Source organism: Salmo salar, chromosome 11 (genome assembly GCF_965601325.2).
Source record: "Salmo salar chromosome 11, fSalSal1, whole genome shotgun sequence".
NCBI classification, from domain to species: domain Eukaryota; kingdom Metazoa; phylum Chordata; class Actinopteri; order Salmoniformes; family Salmonidae; genus Salmo; species Salmo salar.
Window position 1 is genome coordinate 78,101,802 of NC_138301.1, and position 21,693 is coordinate 78,123,494.

General features: G+C 41.3%; 1 protein-coding gene across 1 annotated transcript in view; it reads right to left on the reverse strand.

Annotated features, from left to right (window-relative positions):
* LOC106562885 (DENN domain-containing protein 1A) overlaps nucleotides 1-21,693 on the reverse strand; it is a 273,596-nt gene that overhangs the window by 207,603 nt on the left and 44,300 nt on the right. Inside the window, exon 3 of the mRNA XM_082958057.1 lies at nucleotides 12,948-12,991. Within this exon, the coding sequence (XP_082814183.1) occupies nucleotides 12,948-12,991 (44 nt within the window). The remainder of the gene's footprint in view (nucleotides 1-12,947; nucleotides 12,992-21,693) is intronic.

The window sequence follows — 21,693 nt, forward strand, 5'->3', positions numbered from 1 at the left end:
GCCTGCCCAGCCACAGGAGTCGCTAGAGCGTGATGGGACAAGGACATCTCTGCTGGCTAAACCCTCCCCTAACCTGGACAACTGTGCGCCGCCCCATGGGTCTCTCGGTCGCGGCCGGCAGCGACAGAGCCTGGACTCGAATCAGGATCTCTAGTGGCACAGCTAGCACTGCGATGCAGTACCTTAGACCACTGCGCCACTCGGGAGGCCACAAAGTGATTTTAAATGTTTTCTGTTGCTGTACCCATTCCATGGCACATGGTTAATGAATTGACACGCAAAACAACGGCGGATTCAGAATTTTTCTAATTAAATTTCTATTCAAAATTCTTGCAACCAATAGAATGTTATATATATGGGGGAGACAATCTTCCCAGCTCTGCAGATTTTACTGGGTGATTTGAAAAGCCATAGTCAATCAATCAATAATATAATAATTATTTTAGCAAAAATGTTTCTTTAATTTACAAACTGTAGAAGCTATGAGAAAAGAAAGGTTCGGTACTTTAGTGAAGCATCACAGCACAGTTGAAAAATATATGGCAAATAGAACTCCAAAATGGATGGTGTTAAGATATGGAGCTGAAGGGTGGGACTAATAACAAGATAACCAATGTAAATCATACGGGGTCTGTAAAATGCATATTCAGAAACTTTGTGAAATAGCACAGTTACAAATAGAAATCAAACTGGATGGACATCAGAAATAGAGGAAGGACTAAAAATAAACAAAATGTAACTTTTGTAAAATAGATTTTGTAAAATGAGTATAATATGCATGAACTGAAGGTAGAAGCCTAAGTGTTATTGTTTATTAGTTTACTCCAATTGGGGTGGTTGGGTTTGCGGGGAATAATAATAAAGGTATATTCTAAAAAAAGTATGTATATCTATATAGGTATGTGTATATATATGTATGTACAGTTGAAGTCAGAAGTTTACATACACTTAGGTTGGAGTCATTAAAACTCATTTTTCAACCACTCCACACATTTCTTGTTAACAAACTATAGTTTTGGCAAGTCGGTTAGGACATCTACTTTGTGCATGACACAAGTAATTTTTCCAACAACTGTTTACAGACAAATTATTTCACAGTATCACAAATCCAGTGGATCAGAAGTTTACATACACTAAGTTGACTGTGCCTTTAAACAGCTTGGAAAATTCCAGAAATTGATGTCATGGCTTTAGAAGCTTCTGATAGGCTAATTGACATAATTTGAGTCAATTGGAGGTGTACCTGTGGATGTATTTCAAGGCCTACCTTCAAACTCAGTGCCTCTTTGCTTGACATCATGGGAAAATCAAAAGAAATCAGCCAGACCGCCACAAGTCTGGTTCATCCTTGGGAGCAATTTCCAAATGCCTGAAGGTACCACGTTCATCTGTACAAACAATAGTATGCAAGTATAAACACCATGGAACCACATAGCCGTCATACCGCTCAGGAAGGAGACGCGTTCTGTCTCCAAGTGATGAACGTACTTTGGTGCGAAAAGTGCAAATCATTCCCAGAACAACAGCAAAGGACCTTGTCAAGATGCTGGAGGAAACAGGTACAAGTTAGAGGTCGACCGATCATGATTTTAACGCCGATACCGATTTATTGGAGGACCATAAATAGACGATACCGATTAATCGACCGATTTGTATTTATTTATTTAGCTATTTGTAATAATGACAATTACAACAATACTGAATGAACATTTATTTTAACTTAATATAATACTTCAATAAAATCAATTTATCCTCAAATAAATAACGAAACATGTTCAATTTGCTTTAAATAATGCAAAGACAAAGTTTTGGAGAAGAAAGTAAAAGTGAAAAATGTGCCATGTAAAAAAGCTAATGTTTAAGTTTCTTGCTCAGAACATGAGAACATATGAAAGCTGGTGGTTCCTTTTAACATGAGTCTTCAATATCCAATGTAAGAAGTTTTAGGTTGTAGTTATTATAGGAATTATACGACTATTTCTCACTATACAAATTGTATTTCATATACTTTTGATTAATGGATGTTCTTATAGGCACATTAGTATTGCCAGTGTAACAGTATAGCTTCCGTCCCTCTCCTCACCCCTACCTGGGCTCGAACCAGGACCACATTGACAACAGCCACCCTCGAAGCATCGTTACCCATCGCCCCACAAAAGCCGCGGCCCTTGCAGAGCAAGGGGAACAACTACTCCAAGTCTCAGAGCGAGTGACGTCACCGATTTTAAACTCTATTAGCGCGCACCCCGCTAACTAGCTAGCCATTTCACATCGGTTACACCAGCCTAATCTCGGGAGTTGATAGGCTTGAAGTCATAATCAGCTCAATGCTTGAACCACAGCGAAGAGCTGCTGGCAAACGCACGAAAGTGCTGTTTGAATGAATGCTTACGAGCCTGCTGCTGCCTACCACCGCTCAGTCAGACTGCTTTATCGAATGTCAAATCATAGACTTAACTATAACATAATAACACACAGAAATACGAGCCTTAGGTCATTAATATGGTCAAATCCGGAAACTATCATTTCGAAAACAAAACGTTTATTCTTTCAGTGAAATACGGAACTGTTCCATATTTTATCTAACGGGTGGCATCCTCAAGTCTAAATATAGCTGTTACATTGAACAACCTTCAATGTTATGTCATAATTATGTACAATTCTGGCAAATTAATTATGGTCTTTGTTAGGAATAAATGGTCTTCACACAGTTCGCAACGAGCCATGCGGCCCAAACTGCTGCATATAACCTGACTGCTTGCACAGAATGCAAGAGTGACACAATTTCCCTAGATTAAAGAAATTCATGTTAGCAGGCAATATTAACTAAATATGCAGGTTTAAAAATATATACTTGTGTATTGATTTTAAAGAAAGTGTCACGTCCTGGCCAGTATAAGGGTTAATTGGTATTGTAGTTTGGTCAGGACCTGGCAGAGGGTATTTGTTTTGTGGTTAGGGGTGGTGTGTTTGTTTGTAGGGCAGTTCATTTAGGTATTCCGGGGTTTTGGGGCACTGTTTGATTTTCATGTATTCTATGTTTAGTCTAGTGTGTCTGTTTCTATGTTTGGGTTCATTGGGGTTGGGACTCTCAATTGAAGGCAGGTGTTGTCTATTTGCCTTTGATTGAGAGTCCCATATATGAGGGTGTGTTTGTGTTTGTCTTTTGTGGGAGATTGTTTTTGTATAGCCTGCAAAACTGTTGCACTGTCGTTTATTGTTTTTGTATAGTGTTCAAGTGATCGATTAATTAAACTCAAAGATGAACACGACCTCGGCTGCGTATTGGTCTACTTTTTCTGATGAGGACTTTTCTATTTCTTCTGAAGACAAAGACGACTGACAGAAAGGCCTTGATGTTTATGGTTAGGTACACATTGGTGCAACAACAGTGCTTTTCTCGCGAATGCGCTTGTTAAATCATCACCCGTTTGGCGAAGTAGGCTGTGATTCGATGTGAAATTAACAGGCACCGCATCGATTATATGCAACGCAGGACAAGCTAGATAAACTAGTAATATCAACAACCATGTGTAGTTAACTAGTGATTATGTTAAGATCGATTGTTTTTTATAAGATAAGTTTAATGCTAGATAGCAACTTACCTTGGCTTCTTGCTGCACTCGCGTAACAGGTAGTCAGCCTGCCATGCAGGCTCCTCGTGGAATGTAATGTAAGGCAGGTGGTTAGAGCGTTGGACTAGTAACCAGAAGGGAATGCAATGTAATCGGCCACAATCGGTGTCCAAAAATCGGCCATTCCGATTAATCAGTCGACCTCTAGTACAAGTATCTATATCCATAGTAAAACGAGTCCTATATCGACATAACCTGAAAGGCCGCTCAGAAAGGAAGAAGCCACTGCTCCAAAACCGCAATAAAAAAGCCAGACTACGGTTTGCAACTGCACATAGGGACAAAGATTGTACTTTTTGGAGAATTGTCCTCTGGTCTGATGAAATAAAAATAGAACTGTTTGGACATAATGACCATCGTTATGTTTGTAGAAAAAAGGGGAGGCTTGCAAGCCGAAGAACACCATCCCAACCGTGAAGCACGGGGGTGGCAGCATCATGTTGTGGGGGTGCTTTGCTGCAGGAGGGACTAGTGCACTTCACAAAATAGATGGCATCATGCGGATGGAAAATTATGTGGATATATTGAAGCAACATCTCAAGACATCAGTCAGGAAGTTAAAGCTTGGTCGCAAATGGGTCTTCCAAATGGACAATGACCCCAAGCATACTTCCAAAGTTGTAGCAAAATGGCTTAAGGACAACAAAGTCAAGGTATTGGAGTGGCCATCACAAAGCCCTGACCTCAATCCTATAGAACATTTGTGGGCAGAACTGAAAAAACGAATGCGAGCAAGGAGGCCTACACACCTGACTCAGTTACACCAGCTCTGTCAGGAGAAATGGGCCAAAATTCACCCAACTTATTGTGGGAAGCTTGTAGAAGGCTTCCCGAAATGTTTGACCAAAGTTAAACAATTTAAAGGCAACGCTACCAAATACTAATTGAGTGTATGTAAACTTCTGACCCACTGGGAATGTGATGAAAGAAATAAAAGCTGAAATAAATCATTCTCTCCACTACTATTCTGACATTTCACATTCTTAAAATAAAGTGGTGATCCTAACTGACCTAAGACAGGGAATATTAACTAGGATTAAATGTCAGGAATTGTGAAAAACTGAGTTGAAATGTCTTTGGCTAACGTGTATGTAAACGTCCGACTTCGTATGTATGTATGTATGTATGTATGTATGTATGAATGTATGTATGTTTATGGATGGATGTATGTATGTTTATGGATGCATATGCATATGCATGGGTATGAATGTTTATGTATATGTATGGGTATGAATGTTTATGTATGCATTTGTATATGGGTATGTTCTTGTATGTATATGGATATATATATTTACCATAAAAAAATATGGGGGATTGGAAATGATGCAGACAATTACATTGATGGAAGCAACAATCTTTCCGCAATATTAAGCTGATCCACCCTGAAAAAAAAGAGCATGGGTCAGTAGCCAAGAGGTCGATGGTTCGAATCCCCGAGCCGACGAGGTGTAAAATCTGTTGAAGTGCCCTTGAGCAAGGCACTTCACCATAATTGCTCCTGAAAGCGCTCTGGATAAGAGCATCTGCTAAATGACTAAAATGGAAATGCAGATTTGCCATTAGATAAGAGCTTTTAATCACTCTATTGCAGGTTGTTGATAGATTATGTGCCTGCTTCACCAAGGTCTCCAGGTGAGGTTGTCATGGAGATCAGGGGTCATGATTGGTGGTTGGTTACGGGACTGTACATGACCAGCAACACACACACACACACTACACCATTGTAGTGTCAGCCAGCATGTAAAAAAATGTACACATCAACAAAAACTGTGCTCATCCTACGGTATCAAGGGCAGAGCACATCAATGAGCTGCAGACCAAAGAGAAAACTTCCCGTTGTTTGTGTGTGTGTTTGTGTGTGTGTAAATGTGAATATTTAACACCCCTGTTTACTCTCCCTCCAATTTCCCTTTCTACTTGTCCTTTTGCTAGAAGGTCACCCCCATTTGAATATTCCCTCATTAAAAGCACCACGATTCTACCCCCTTTGCCGGGTAGTTAAAATGGTCTAGTGCACGCGGCGTGCTACATCAAAGCCAGCCGACATCAAAAAAATGATCTCTCTCCATTATGGGAAAAATGTATCTCGTCGCATTAAGTTGAGGAAAACAGGCAGCAGCTGCCTAATTTGAAGGATTCAAAGCATATGTGTCACTGCGGTGTGGCTGTGTCAAAGAGAATGGAGAGAGAGAAAACGAGGGAGAGAGAGTGTGAGGAGAGAAGAGACTCGGGCGAGAGCTTTGTTATAATTACGAGCGAGGAAGCGGTTGGAGAGAGAAAGGAGAGAAATGAGAGGAGTCATTCCATGTCATTTCAGCAAGACATCACACCCACCATCTCAGATTGTTCTGAAATCGTTTCTGCAGTTAGATACAGATAAGATCAGCATTCCTGAAACATTATTTTGTTGATGTTGTATTTGATCTTTGATAAATTAAGCTAATTGATTGCACCCAAATTGGCCCGTTCAATTTTTAGGATTCACATAATATTCATAGTACCCAACATCCGATTTGAACCAAACTTCTTCCTACCATTGTGTAAGAGGAATCCAATAAACCGGGCAAAAGCCACCCATGGACCCCCCACACCCCATGCCAATCCCACCACAATAACCAGCATATAGTATAATTTCTCTGTCCGCCGCTGGGAGTCTGCCGTCCTTTTTGTAATGTACTCCCTGCAAATCTGGTGCTGTTTTTTTCCCCTGTTCATTTAAATGGCCATTGAAGTCGCATGCATTATTTACCACAAATGTGAAAGTACCAGGATTTGCCCACTACTTGGCGCTGTTCCTGCTACTGCCACAGCCTTTTCTCCATTTTCCTGACCTCTTGTGTTTTTTAAAAGGAACACAACATTTTCAACTTTGAGTAGAAAACCAATAGATTTTGCTCATGATGAAAATACATTGTGTTCATACACAAGTCAAGCCAGTCATCCATGTGCTATAAGCCCGATTTTAGCTAGCTAGCACAACGAGATGCAACAATTCAAGTTTTTTTCTGTCAAGAATGACGTTTGGCTTGTGATGTGTTTGGTCTGATGCCAAATCCAAACTTTTTTTGGTGAGTCAGGATCATTCACAGCTGAGCTCACTCAATTTAGCTCAACGCTGAATGGCTATATATATTTTGTATTATCAAAGGAGGCCTAATGCTCGATGGCTTCCCTTACATTCAGCGCAACGGCGGCAACAACGTCATACTCTTTCTCACCACACATGTATGACGTTGTATGATGGCACCGTAGGTGGATTGGATGTCTTAGTCATTGTTAGGAAGAATTATGGTTCAAATCGGATGTTAGGTACTATATTTATTTACGATTTTAGGAATCCAATAAATTTAAAATCGCCAATTCGGGTGCAATTAATTCGCTTATTTTCTCAAAAATCTAATTATATTTAAACAAAATAATCTGCTAATCTGTTTCTAACTACAGAACCAATTTCAGTACAATCTGAGATGGTGGGTGTTGAAATCCTCTTGGATTGATGTGGTTCTGAGGGATGTCTGCAAATGAGGAGGATAAAGACGAGTTTACGGAGGTACTGGATCAGTTTGATGCATATTGTTCATCTAAGAAGAATGAGACATATGAATGGTGAAGGTCAATGTGCTTGTGAAAACAGAGGAGCCAACGGACTGGGTGTCACGTCCTGACCATAGAAAGCTGTTATGTTCTATGGTAGAGTAGGTCAGGGCGTGACATTTTTTTTTTCTAGTTTAGTTTTTCTATGTTGTGATGTTCTAGTTTTGTATTTCTATGTTGGGCTTTGTATGGGATGATCTCCAATTAGAGGCAGCTGGTCATCGTTGTCTCTAATTGGAGATCATACTTAAGTAGGTGTTTTTCCCACCTGGGTTTGTGGGAGATTGATTTGGAGTACGGGTATGTTAACTCTTCGTCACGGTTTGTTGTGTTTGTTCAGTCAGTTTATTTTGTATGTATTGCATAGTTTCACAGTGAAAATAAAATGTGGAACGACACACACGCTGCACTTTGGTCCGCTCCTTCCTACGACAACCGTGACACTGGGTCAATTCCACGGTGTGTGTTCAGAAAAGGAATGGAGATCTGAGAGTCTGTATGGACCCCAAGGACCTTAATAAATATATCAAAAAGGAGCATTATCAGATTCCTAAGAGGGAGGAGATATTGTGTGAAATGGCTGGCGCACACTATTTCTCCAAATCGGATGCTCCAAATGGATTCTGGCAGGGGAGGTTGGATGCAGCCAGCACCAAAATGTGTAAAATGTGCCAATACCCCCTTTGGAAGATATTCCTTTAAGAGGTTACCATTTGGCATAAGTTCTGCCCCTGAGATCTTTCACAAGGCCATGGAAAGTGTCACTGAGGGGTTAGAGGGAGTTTGAGTGTATGTGGAAGATGTTGTGGTCACTATTCAGGAACACAATGAGCAGCTGGAAAAGACTCTGCAGAGGGCTCAGAAGCATGGTTTGAAGCTAAATCGGGCTAAATGCCAGTTCTGTGTGAAAGAAATCAATTTTTTTGTGGATAAGCTGTCCTCGTAGGGTGTGCAGCCTGATCATGCCAAGGTCAAAGCAGTGAGGGAGATGGCTAATCCCACACACAGGAAAGGCATTCACCGTGTTTTGGGTATGGTCAATTATTTGGGGAAGTTCATACCAAATGTGTCAGCTAAAACAGTGAACTTAAGGACTCGAACCTGACAGGCCTACTAAGGTGTCCACGGGCACCTCCAAAAGATGGCATTGGAGCAGTGCTGCTTCCGGAGCATCAAGGTATGTGGAAGCCTGTGGCTTATGCAACCCGTTCTTTGACTGATGCTGAGAAGTGTTATGCTCAAATAGAAAAGGAGTGCCTACGGTTGGTCGTTGAGAAGTTTCACTGTTACATTTATGGTAATTCTAGAAACAGACCATAAACCCCTATTCCGATCTCTCTAAAAAATCTAAATGAAATACCTCCTCGTCTTCAAAGGATGATGATGAAGTTGCAACACTATGATTTTGTTCTAAACTATGTGCCTGGGTCAACCAAAAAAGTAATACACTCTTGCTTGTGCTTTTTGAGGTGGAACGACCGAGGGAGATTCCACTAGTTATGCCGTCACTTTAATCGTCACGATCCGATTACATTCCCTGGCACAAAAGACAAGTCCTACGGACGGCAGCAAGCGGCAGAGAGAAAGGACGAATGAGATAATGAGAAGTAACTATTCCTCCTCTTCAGAGACAAATACGCTTGCGTGTCTGAATAATAGTCCAGGCTAGTTTTTCGTACACCTCGTACAGGCGTACCAATGTGCGCAAACAGAACACAAGTGCACTACTTGTGAGTAAAGACTAATGCATATCTTGTGAGTATACAAAGAATCCACTCATTTTGGCCAACATGCACGTGGATAGGGGACCGTTTGGTTAACATTAAACTCAAGCGTTCAGATGATGGATTAGCCTACAAATGACTGACTAGAACCTTCTACTCAACATCTATGGCTGCATATGGAATTCCACATAGGGCTACCAATGGCTGATTAGAACCTTCTACTCACCATCTATGGCTTCGTCTGGAATTCCACATATGGCTACCAAAAGTGGTGCACTAGAGTACACAGGGAATGGAGTGCCATTTAAGATCTACACTATATATACAAAAGTATGTGGACAAACCTTCAAATTAGTGGATTCGGCTATTTCAGCCACACCCGTTGCTGACAGGTACATAAAATCGAGCACACAGCTATGCTATCTCCCTCGACAAACATTGGCAGTAGAATGGCCATACTGAAGAGCCCAGTGACTTTCAACATGGTACCGTCACAGGATACCACCTTTCCAACAGTTCTGTTTGTAAAATTTCTGCCCTGCTAGAGCTGCCCAAGTCAACTGTAAGTCTTGTTATTGTGAAGTGGAAACATCTAGGAGCAACAATGGCTCAGCTGCGAAGTGGTAGGCCACACAACCTCACAGAACGAGACCACCGAGTGCTGAAGCGCATAAAAATCTCACTACAGAGTTCCAAACTGCCTCTGGAAGCAACGTCAGCACAATAACTGTTTGTCGGCGGTCCGCAGTCCAGAACCTCCCGCGGCGGTCCGCAGTCCAGAACCTCGGCCATGTTTCCATGGCTGAGCAGCCGCACCCAAGGCAAAGATCACCATGTGCAATGCCAAGAGTCGGCTGGAGTGGTGTAAAGCTCGCCGCCATTGGACTCCGGAGCAGTGGAAACGTGTGCTCTGGGAGTGATGAATCAAACGTCCATATCTGGCATTCCGACGGATGAATCTGGATTTGGCGGATGCCAGGAGAACGCTACCTACCCGAATGCATAGTACCAACTGTAAAGTTTGGTAAGGAGGAATAGTGGCCTGGGGCTATTTTTCATGGTTTGGGCTAGGCCTCTTAGTTCCAGTGAAGGGAAATCTTAACGCAACAGCATACAATGACGTTCTAGACGATTTTGTTCTTCCAACTTTGTGGGAACAGTTTGGGGAAGACTCTTTCCTGTTTCAGCATGACAATGTCCCTGTGCACAAAGCGAGGTCCATACAGAAATGGTTTGTCGAGATCGGTGTGGAAGAACTTGACTGGTCTGCACAGAGCCCTGACCTCAACATCAAACACCTTTTGGGATGAATTAGAACACCGACTGCGAGCCAGGCTTAAATCGCCAAACAACAGTGTCCGACCTCACTAACGCTCTTGTGGCTGAATGGAAGCAAGTCCCTGCAGCAATTTGGTTTTATATATACTTAAGTATCAAATGTAAATGTAAATTCTAAAACAAAAGTATAAATATTTTTAAAATCCTTATATTAAGCAAACCAGACGGTGTTTTTTTAATAGACAGGGGCACATTCGCAGACATCATTTGGGGCGGAAGGGTAGCCTAGTGGTTAGAGTGTTGGGCTAGTAACCGAAAGGTTGCAAGTTCAAATCCTCAAGCTGACAAGGTAAAAATCTGTCGTTCTGCCCCTGAACCCACTGTTCCTAGGCCGTCATTGAAAATAAGAATTTGTTCTTAACTGACTTGCCTAGTTAAATAAATAAAATTTACAAACAAAGCATTTGTGTTTAGTGAGTCCAGATCAGAGGGACGACCAGGGATGTCCTCTTTATAAGTATGTGAATTGTACCATTTTCCTCTCCTGCTAAAGCATTTGAAATGTAACGAGTACTTTTGGGTGTATGGGAAAATGTATGGAGTAAAAAGTACATTATTTTCTTTAATAATGTAGAGAAGTAAAAGTTGTCAAAAATATAAATAGTATAGTACAGATACCCAAAAAAACGACTTAAGTAGATTACACCACTGGTGACTGATACCTAAAAGTAGTCCTACATAGAGAAAAGGGTTCCATTTCAGATCTACCCTATGTCCTTGAGGGCCCAGCTGAAACTTGACTGATGCCTATAGAAGATATGCTCAGAGATGTAAAGACTCTAGTGTGTTGCCCATTGGGCTGGGTGCGGTGGGGGGGGGGGGGTACATAATTAAGAACCCACAGATGAGAATGTGATTGGTACTAGCTTAACCCTCTTTTGTTCCAGCCATCTTTCATCTTCTCCCTCTCTTTTTCTCTCTCTCTTCTACTCTCCTGTGCCTTGCTCCTCTGTCGTTCTGTGAACTACAAAGAGGGTGTTGAGAGAAGGAGTGTGGCATCGCGGCTCAAGGGAAGCCAAAGGGTTAGCCGTCATTAGCCCTCCTCTCTTTTTTACTTGTTTTCGTACTCTTTCTCTACCTAACATCTCTCCTCTCTAACATTCTCCCTCTCTACTTCTTGTTCTTTCTTACTCTCTCGCTGTCTTCATCACCCTCTCTCTCTTTCCCCCATCCATTCCTAGAGCTACGAGCAACATAGGCCCGGTTTTCGAGACAGATTCTTTACTGTACGGACTACGGAACAAAGGTGGCCCGGGATGAAACATCCACTAACAACAAAGAATGTTGCTTTTCTTCTGCTTCAAATAATTTCACAAGAGGGAAAGAGCACTAGAGAAAGAGAGGATAGAGGGAGGTTGCTATGCTTGGAATAAACAAGGCTAGTTGATTAGAGTGTGTGTTCTTGAGTGTGTGTGTGTACCTACACGAGCGTGTGTGTTTGCACCTACGTGCGTGCACGTGTACGCGTGTCCCTCTTGGTTAATATAATGTTTTTTTCCCAACTAACAGGGCAACCTGAATTCATGTTTGGCATTTCGTCTCTTTAAAGAGCACACAGGACAATGAGTTCCAGTTGCTACCTCTGAGGATTCTATGGGCACAGCTCTATGGTAACATGCGTAGGATCCAGGTCAATACGCCATTGATTTAACACAGTCCGGGATGCTTGAGAAATGAAAGGAATTCATTTTAAATTAGTGAAAACATGCACCCTCCTTCTAGTCAAAATTACCTTTTCACAGGCAACAGCATGTAATCCTTTGTGTAATAAGCAAACAACAAAATATCTACAGAATAGTTGTTTTTGTGCAAATATACACTGTGTAGGCTGACAAGATTTCAGAGATATGCTAAATATGAATATATCAAGGAAGCATATGGCTATGGTGACTGACGTCGCAATTTTTCAACGGAGAGGAGCTCGAAACCCACTCTCTCGTACCTCGGCGAAGTCACAAACGAAGCCACAGAAACAGGAGACACCGCAAACAACAAAGATGCATTGTTGTCTGAAGAAAGTTAAAGCTCTCAAACAAACAAACCATGAAAGCAAAAAACCAACAAAGTTCTTCTCTTTCAAAAAAGAAATTGCAATTTCTCAAAAACAAAGATTTTTTTTTTGTCAAGTTTGTATCAAGTTTAATTATTTAGCTTTATTATTTGTATTTTGTGAGCCAAAATTCATTTATGAGGCTGCATGTGTCCGTCGTGTCCCAGTACACAGTAGAAGTGTAGTTTTTCAGGTAACAAAGACAGCACACACACACACACACACACACACACACACACACACACACACACACACACACACACACACACACACACACACACACACACACACACACAGAGAGACAGGGGGTCAAACCGCCAATCGGTCCCATTTTCCACGGTGCGCCCATAAAAAAAAGACCCCAAAATGGCAGGCGTTTAAAAATAAAAGGAGCCGATGAGCACACACACAAAGAAAGACGACATCAAACAGCAAGAATCAAAATAGACCATACCAAGAAAAGTGAGAGAGAAAAAAAATGTAAAGAAGGGGGGGGTACATAAGGCAAAAGAAAGGAAGAAATAAATAGTGGTGAAAAAAGGAAGGAAGGTGTAAGGGTGAAAGAGGAAGAGAGAGAAAAGAAGAAGTTAATTATGCATTCCGAACCTGGTCGATGTAGTCTTCGGGGAATCGCCTCCGCACCTCCGGATCTGTAAATAATTGACAGATAATATTAATTGGCTTTGGATTAGTGAGCAGACCGAGTAGAGTACATTAATATTTGATCAGAGGATGATAGGGACCCTGGCAGGGGATCCGAGGAGGGCAGCTGAGGCTGCCTGGCTGATTAGGGGCCAGAGAGGGAGGTGTTACTACCCCCCATCCCTCCTTCCTTCCTTCCCTTCCTCCTCCACCCCCCCACCAAGGCTCCATCAACCCCATCCTCCTCCTTTTCAGGAGAAAAAAAGAGGAAAAGGAGAGGATTTAATCCCCATTTCTCCAGTGGGGGGGTGGCCATGTGGGGGGGACTTCGCTGTCTTGCTTAGCCTCCTACTGGCACTCAAGCTCATAAGGGACGAGAATGGGGGGGGGGGGTGTATTTTTCTTTCCGTCAAAAGACTGCTAATTATTTTATGATGGGGTCTTTTCGTTTGGGAGTCCACTGGAAAATCTGCTGCCACTAAATCAAAGCCATTTGACAAATGTTTCGAACAACCGAAGAAGTGTACAACCCAAAACCCTCACCCTTGAGAGTGCTGAATAGGTTCCATCACTGTCTACTAAACTAACCACAGCCACTAGACTCATAGGCTACATTACTGAAACCCTGGGGATCTGCTCAGTACATTGAGGTTCCAGCGCCCCTACACCACCACAAAAGCTTCCAAACCAGAGACACTTCATTCAGAGAAACGGCCTTCCCAAACTCTGAAAGACGGGGGGGGGTTTAACTGTCTGGTACACTTGACAAGTAGGTCATCATAAATTCTCTCTCTAGAATCAGTCAGGACATCCCCAAAAGAAAACATCAGTAGGCAAACTAAAATAAGCCTCTAGGTCCAAATGTCTAAAGGACATTAGCATTGTGTCCTAAATTCACCTGTTTGACTGCCACTACATGTCTGAAGAGTGAGAATGTCTGAGATAATTCTGAGGTAACTCAGACATACGGAACCAGTCAAAAGCTTGGACACGCCTACTCATTCAAGGGTTTTTCTTTATTTTTACTGTTTTCCACATTGTAGAATAATAGTGAAGACATCAAAACTATGAAATAACACATATGGAATCATGTAGTTACAAAAAAAACTGTTAAACAAATCAAAATATACATTACATTTGAGATTCTTCAAAGTAGCCACCCTTTGAATTGATGACAGCTTTGCACACTCTTGGCATTCTCTCAACCAGCTTCACCTGGAATGCTTTTCCAACAGTCTTGTAGGAGTTCCCACATATGCTGAACACTCGTTGGCTGCTTTTGACTTTTGACTGGTACTGTGTCTTCAGTATCTGCCATGTGTGTCTAAGCACTTGGTTACCTGCACGTCAAACCAGTCGAACACTCCTGCCCGTCTGCTCATTTGGGGGTCAATCTGCCCACTGAATCTCAGGTATGAGTCAGCTGGCAGCTGTATAGGCAGGCAGAAGTAGCACTGAACGGCAACTCGATGGGCTAGCTGTGTTGCTAATGAAAGAGAAGGGTATATAGTGGGGATGGCTGCCAATAACAGGGCTGATGTGTTTGCTAAGGATAATTCCAAATGATGGATGGTCTTCGGTCGAGAGAAACTAATTATGTCACTGATAACGTAAGGAATAATGAGTGTATGTTTAAGTTCAATATGCAAAATGATGAATCATTGCAAAATTTTACTTTCATCCTCACACGTTAGGATGACTGTAAAGTGAGGGAAAAAAGTATTTGATCCCCTGCTGATTTTGTACGTTTGCCCACTGACAAATAAATGATCAGTCTATAATTTTAATGGTAGGTTTATTTGAACAGTGAGACAGAATAAATAACAACAAAAAAATCCTGAAAAACATGTCAAAAATGTTATAAAATGATTAGCATTTTAATGAGGGAAATAAGTATTTGACCCCTATGCAAAACATGACTTAGTACTTGGTGGCAAAACCCTTGTTGGCAATCACAGAGGTCAGACGTTTCTTGTAGTTGGCCACCAGGTTTGCACACATCTCAGGAGGGATTTTGTCCCACTCCTCTTTGCAGATCTTCTCCAAGTCGTTAAGGTTTCGAGGCTGACGTTTGGCAACTCAAACCTTCAGCTCCCTCCACAGATTTTCTATGGTATTAAGGTCTGGAGACTGGCTAGGCCACTCCAGGACCTTAATGTGCTTCTTCTTGAGCCACTCCTTTGTTGCCTTGGCCGTGTGTTTTGGGTCATTGTCATGCTGGAATACCCATCCACGACCCATTTTCAATGCCCTGGCTGAGGGAAGGAGGTTCTCACCCAAGATTTGACAGTACATGGCCCCGTCCATCGTCCCTTTGATGCGGTGAAGTTGTCCTGTCCCCTTAGCAGAAAAACACCCCCAAAGCATAATGTTTCCACCTCCATGTTTGACGGTGGGGATGGTTTTCTTGGGGTCATAGGCAGCATTCCTCCTCCTCCAAACACAGCGAGTTGAGTTGATGCCAAAGAGCTCCATTTTGGTTTCATCTGACCACAACACTTTCACCCAGTTGTCCTCTGAATCATTCAGATGTTCATTGGCAAACTTCAGACGGGCATGTATATGTGCTTTCTTGAGCAGGGGGACCTTGTGGGCGCTGCAGGATTTCAGTCCTTCACGGCGTAGTGTGTTACCAATTGTTTCCTCGGTGACTATGGTCCCAGCTGCCTTGAGATCATTGACAAGATCCTCCCGTGTAGTTCTGGGCTGATTCCTCACCGTTCTCATGATCATTGCAACTCCACGAGGTGAGATCTTGCATGGAGCCCCAGGCCGAGGGAGATTGACAGTTCTTTTGTGTTTCTTCCATTTGCGAATAATCGCACCAACCGTTGTCACCTTCTCACCAAGCTGCTTGGCGATTTCTTTTTTTTTGCCCATTCCAGCCTTGTGTAGGTCTACAATCTTGTCCCTGACATCCTTGGAGAGCTCTTTGGTCTTGGCCATGGTGGAGAGTTTGGAATCTGATTGATTGATTGCTTCTGTGGACAGGTGTCTTTTATACAGGTAACAAGCTGAGATTAGGAGCACTCCCTTTAAGAGTGTGCTCCTAATCTCAGCTCGTTACCTGTATAAAAGACACCTGGGAGCCAGAAATCTTTCTGATTGAGAGGGGGTCAGATATTTATTTCCCTCATTAAAATGCAAATCAATTTATAACATTTTTGACATGCGTTTTTCTGGATTTTTTTGTTGTTATTCTGTCTCTCACTGTTCAAATAAACCTACCATTAAAATTACAGACTGATAATTTCTTCGTCAGTGGCAAACGTACAAAATCAGCAGGGGATCAAATACTTTTTTCCCCTCACTGTATACTAAGTTGTCTTTCCTGTAATTGAGTTACTCCAGATAGTGTAATACTCGTCAAACAAACGTAGTCTTTGACAAACAAGTCAGTGAATCTACATTGAAACAAAATGCTTAATAAGACCCCGCACTGAGGTAGTGCTTCTCAGCTCAGCTCACTCAACACGTGTCACCAGCTCAGACAGAGACAGAGCATCAAACAGGAGTGTGGGCGTTCCGTGCTTGGCTAATGACCATGACAGCCTTATGCCGTGCCAAAATATATTTTTTTTGTTTTCTTTTAGATCGACCCCAGGTTAGCTCAGAGGCAATGAACTTGAGCGAGCCAAAAGTTAAAGACAATGAGCCGTGATTTTTATGATCTATCAAATCTATTAATTTAATTAATTTGAAAGAAAGCATACAGGATTTGCGTTTCCAGAGATACTGTTGTTTGATTGTACACAATTAAGAACAAGCTAATACAGTCAGGGCTCTAGTGCAGCCACTCGTCGCATATATGACTAAATACTAACCACAGTCACTAGACTTTATAGGCTAAATTACTGGAAACAATGGTAAGAAACTGCTAGCCATTGGCTGCTAACAGCTGAAAACTGCTAGTCTAATCAAGCACAAAAACAGTCAACTTCGGGAGTACAGAGCCCTTGATATCAGCTGATCACCCTCTAGTGGCGAAAGTATGAACTGACAAAAAATGCAGTCAAAGTAGATAATAATTACTCTGTCAAGGACGTGATACAGTGTGTAAATGATAACATAATGCAGGAAATTAAGAAAACTTGATTAAAATGCTGGATGTGAATGCTGGAATCAAATAAGTAACTATGCAAATGAACAAAAGCTGTATGCATTAAGGAAATAGATGCATGGCTCAAATAGAAACCCGTCTCTAATAAGAGAGTGCCTGTTATGTTCAGTGATTTAAGCAAATTAATGCCCGGGTAATTATCTCTCTACACTTATGGGAATTGAAATGTTTGCATGTGCTGCAGCTAATTTTCTTCACAATAAACAAACATTGGCTCATTCTGTTCAGAACAACCTAGGGTACGACGCCATGTCATCTTGTAAATGTACATCAAACATAGTCATCATTGACACTGTACATGACACACACAGGTGTTTGGCTTGCTGGTATTACATCAAAGTAAATAAATGTATTATAATCCTCAATGTCTCATATTTCAAAATACATAGTCATCTTAATTTACAGCATTTCCCTCACTCAGACAACAAAACATTTGCAAAAGTTGTCCAATTACCTGGAGGGATGGGGCAACTTCTTGTCGCCCGCTTCAGAACGGCTGTCAGTCAAAACCCATTACAGCGCTGTGAAGCGCAGAGCCAGACGTCATGTACAGCATGTTAATGTACAGCCACTATGTTAGCCCAAATCTTATTAGCCCAAATCTGCCATTTTCTACCCATTTGGGTACAGTTAATTTAAGTTTTACGGTAATGTAGAAATCTAATATTCCACAAATTACTTTATCCATTTCAATGACAGGTATTTGTATCAAAATGTTAGCTTTTTATGATACACAAATGTATTTACAGGGTTACATATTAGTTTGTAGGGCTCAACATTTGCTAGAATTCTTATAGGCTATATCTCAATCGATTAAAACCCCCCAAAAAATTCTGGTGCTCCTACGTTTTATGTTGTGCTCCTAACTTTTTTAAGTTGGGAGCACCAGTGCCATCAATGAAAAATGTTAATTTTGATCCCTGAATACAGTAGAATAAAATTCACAGTGAAAAGTGATGAACTAAAACAGCTTAGTTGGGTGTAATCTTGGAATTCCTTACCAAACTAGGTTTTTGCACGTGCACACACACTGAGAAAAAATTGATGTTATCCACTGGAGGGATTGCATGGTTAGCTAAGCAATGTTTTTAAAAAGACTGCAGAAAAATAATAGATGAGACGCCCTTTGGCCCACACGAGAGAGAGAGGAGAGAGGGGAGAGAGAGAGGAGAGTAAGAGCGAGAGCACAGGAGATTGCCTCACTTCACATCTGGGGAGTTTCTCGAAAAATGCATCCTCCTCTTCGGATAGAGGGAGGCCAAAGTTGTTGAGAGAGGACCCCCTTTTGTCTGAAGGGCTCTGCACAAAAATCTGCTCCAAGTGAACTTCCTCTTGCAGTGCTTTAGAGTCAACACACACACTAATGTACACATACTCACACACACATTTGACTGGTCTAAGGATTCACTTTAGTTCCTCCTCCACAAAAGTATGTGAAGTCTCGTATACCTGTGACACTACAGTATGAACTCATTAAAGCACCACATGAAAACACAGTTTCGGTTTGAGGTCAACAATTCAAATCAATCAAGAACAGTTGGTGGGAAAAATAGGTCAAATGAAAGTTAAAGAGAAATACAAAGAAAGATCTGAGTATAAAGTTATATATCTCTGTTATGTCTGATCCCACCTGAAACAGGTGCAAACTGCAAAAACACAACAGTTCACAAGGTCCTTTGCTGTTGTTCTGGGAATGATTTGCACTTTTCGCACCAAAGTACGTTCATCTCTAGGAGACAGAACGCGTCTCCTTCCTGAGCGGTATGACGGCTGCGTGGTCTCATGGTGTTTATACTTGCGTACTATTGTTTGTACAAATGAACGTGGTACATTCAGGCATTTGGAAATAGCTCCCAAGGATGAACCAGACTTGTGGAGGTCTACAATTTTTTTCTGAGGTCTTGGCTGATTTATTTTGATTTTCCCATGATGTCAAGCAAAGAGGCACTGATTTTGAAGGTAGGCATTGAAATGCATCCACAGGTACACCTCCAATTGACTCAAATTATGTCAATTAGCCTTTCAGAAGCTTCTAAAGCCATGACATAATTTTCTGGAATTTTCCAAGCTGCTTTCCAAGTCAACTTAGTGTATGTAAACTTCTGACCCACTGGAATTGTGATACTGTGAATTATAAGTGAAATAATCTGTCTGTAAACAATTGTTGGAAAAATTACTTGTGTCATGCACAAAGTAGATGTCCTAACCAACTTGCCAAAACTATAGTTTGTTAACAATAAATGTGTGGAGTGGTTGAAAAACGAGTTCTGACATTTCACATTCTTAAAATAAAGTGACAGTGTCATTGTCTCCTGCGCTTCCCACCATATTGTCTCATGTGCTTCCTGCTCACTTTTGCATTTGATTGTCTGCATTATTCTCCAAAGAAGGGAAGCATTGTATCAACAAGGCAGCTCCGAGAATATTGATTGTAACATAGTAGCCAACGAGAGGACAGCTCACACACATTTTTCCCTGGGACAGCTTGGCTCTGTCTGATATTATTGTGTTGCCTACGCAGTAGTTGCATAATCTGGGTGGACATTATATATTTTTTGAAAACACAGCCCTACATCCACTCTATAGCTAAATAACTTAGCAATATTTAATGACATTTTGCCAGCGAAATTAACCTGTAAGAATATCACATTTTAATAGAGGAAGATGGACAAGCAGGGATGCAGGCCGAGGATGATGATGAAGTAGACATACAGCAAGAAGTAAAAAAGTTAGCCCAACTAAGTAATCATTAAGGATTTGCATCACCTCAATGAGGCCTATCATTCTGTCACTGCATGACAATGCACATTTGTTGTAGCCTATTACATTTACATTTTAGTCATTTAGCCAAAAGCAGGACTTGTATTTTGGGGAAATGTTCTAAATAGCAAGTTATTCAACCAATACTTGAAAACAAAATTGCACTAGCCTACTAGGCAAATTAATGAGATTTTTTTTTGTCATACAGCTATCACAACCTCTATTTTACTAGCAATTAAATAGCTTTTGGTTTCGAATGGTCACCAAAAAGAAGGGCTCCCCCACCCTTCCAATTCCCAATTCAATCAACCCCTGACTATCAGATTACAACAACAAGGCCGAGTTGAAATGCCAACATCAAATTCAAAGCAATCAGCTGACCAGCAACGCAAACTGGCACCATCTCTGCTTTATAAAAGTGAGACAAAAAGGCACGCAGGCTGGCAGCTGCTCTCCAAGCGATGCTCCACATGGTCCTAAACTAGAGGTCGACCGATTATGATTTTTCACCGCCGATACCGATTATTGGAGGACCAAAAAAGTCGATACCGATTAATCGTACAAATGTAAATTTTTTGGGGTAATAATGACAATTACAACAATACTGAATGAACACTTATTTTAATATAATACATCAATAAAATCAAGTTAGCCTCAAATAAATAATTAAACATGTTCAATTTGGTTTAAATAATGCAAAAACAAAGTGTTGGAGAAGAAAGTAAAAGTGCAATATGTGCTATGTAAGAAAGCTAACGTTTATGTTCCTTGCTCAGAACATGAGAACATATGAAAGCTGGTGGTTCCTTTTAACATGAGTCTTCAATATTCCCAGGTAAGAAGTTTTAGGTTGTAGTTATTATAGGAATTATAGGACTATTTCTCTCTACACGATTTGCATTTCATATACCTTTGACTATTGGATGTTCTTATAGGCACTTTAGTATTGCCAGTGTAACAGTATAGCTTCCGTCCCTCTCCTCGCTCCTACCTGGGCTCGAACCAGGAACACATCAACAACAGCCACCCTCGAAGCAACGTTACCCATGCAGAGCAAGGGGAACAACTTCTCCAAGTCTCAGAGCGAGTGACGTTTGAAACGCTATTAGAGCGCACCCCGCTAACCAGCTAGCCATTTCACATCGGTTACACCAGCCTAATCTCGGGAGTTGATAGGTTTGAAGTCATAATCAGCTCAATGCTTGCTGCACAGCGAAGAGCTGCTGGCAAACGCACGAAAGTGCTGTTTGAATGAATGCTTACGAGCCTGCTGCTGCCTACCACCGCTCAGTCAGACTGCTCTATCAAATCATAGACTTAATTATAACATAATAACACACAGAAATATGAGCCTTAGGTCATTAATATGGTCAAATCCGGAAACTATCATCTCGAAAACAAAACGTTTATTCTTTCAGTGAAATACGGAACTGTTCCGTATTTTATCTAACGGGTGGCATCCATAAGTCTAAATATTCCTGTTACATTGCACAACCTTCAATGTTATGTCATAATTACATAAAATTCTGGCAAATTAGTTCGCAACGAGCCACGCGGCCCAAACTGTTGCGTATACCCTGACTCTGCGTGCAATGAACGCAAGAGAAGTGACACAATTTCACCTGGTTAATATTGCCTGCTAACCTGGATTTCTTTTAGCTAAATATGCAGGTTAAAAAACATATACTTCTGTGTATTGATTTTAAGAAAGGCATTGATGTTTATGGTTAGGTACAGTCCTGCAACGATTGTGGTTTTTTTCGCAAATGCGCTTTTGTATCATCATCATCGTTTGGCGAAGTTGGCTGTCTTTGTTAGGAAGAAATAGTC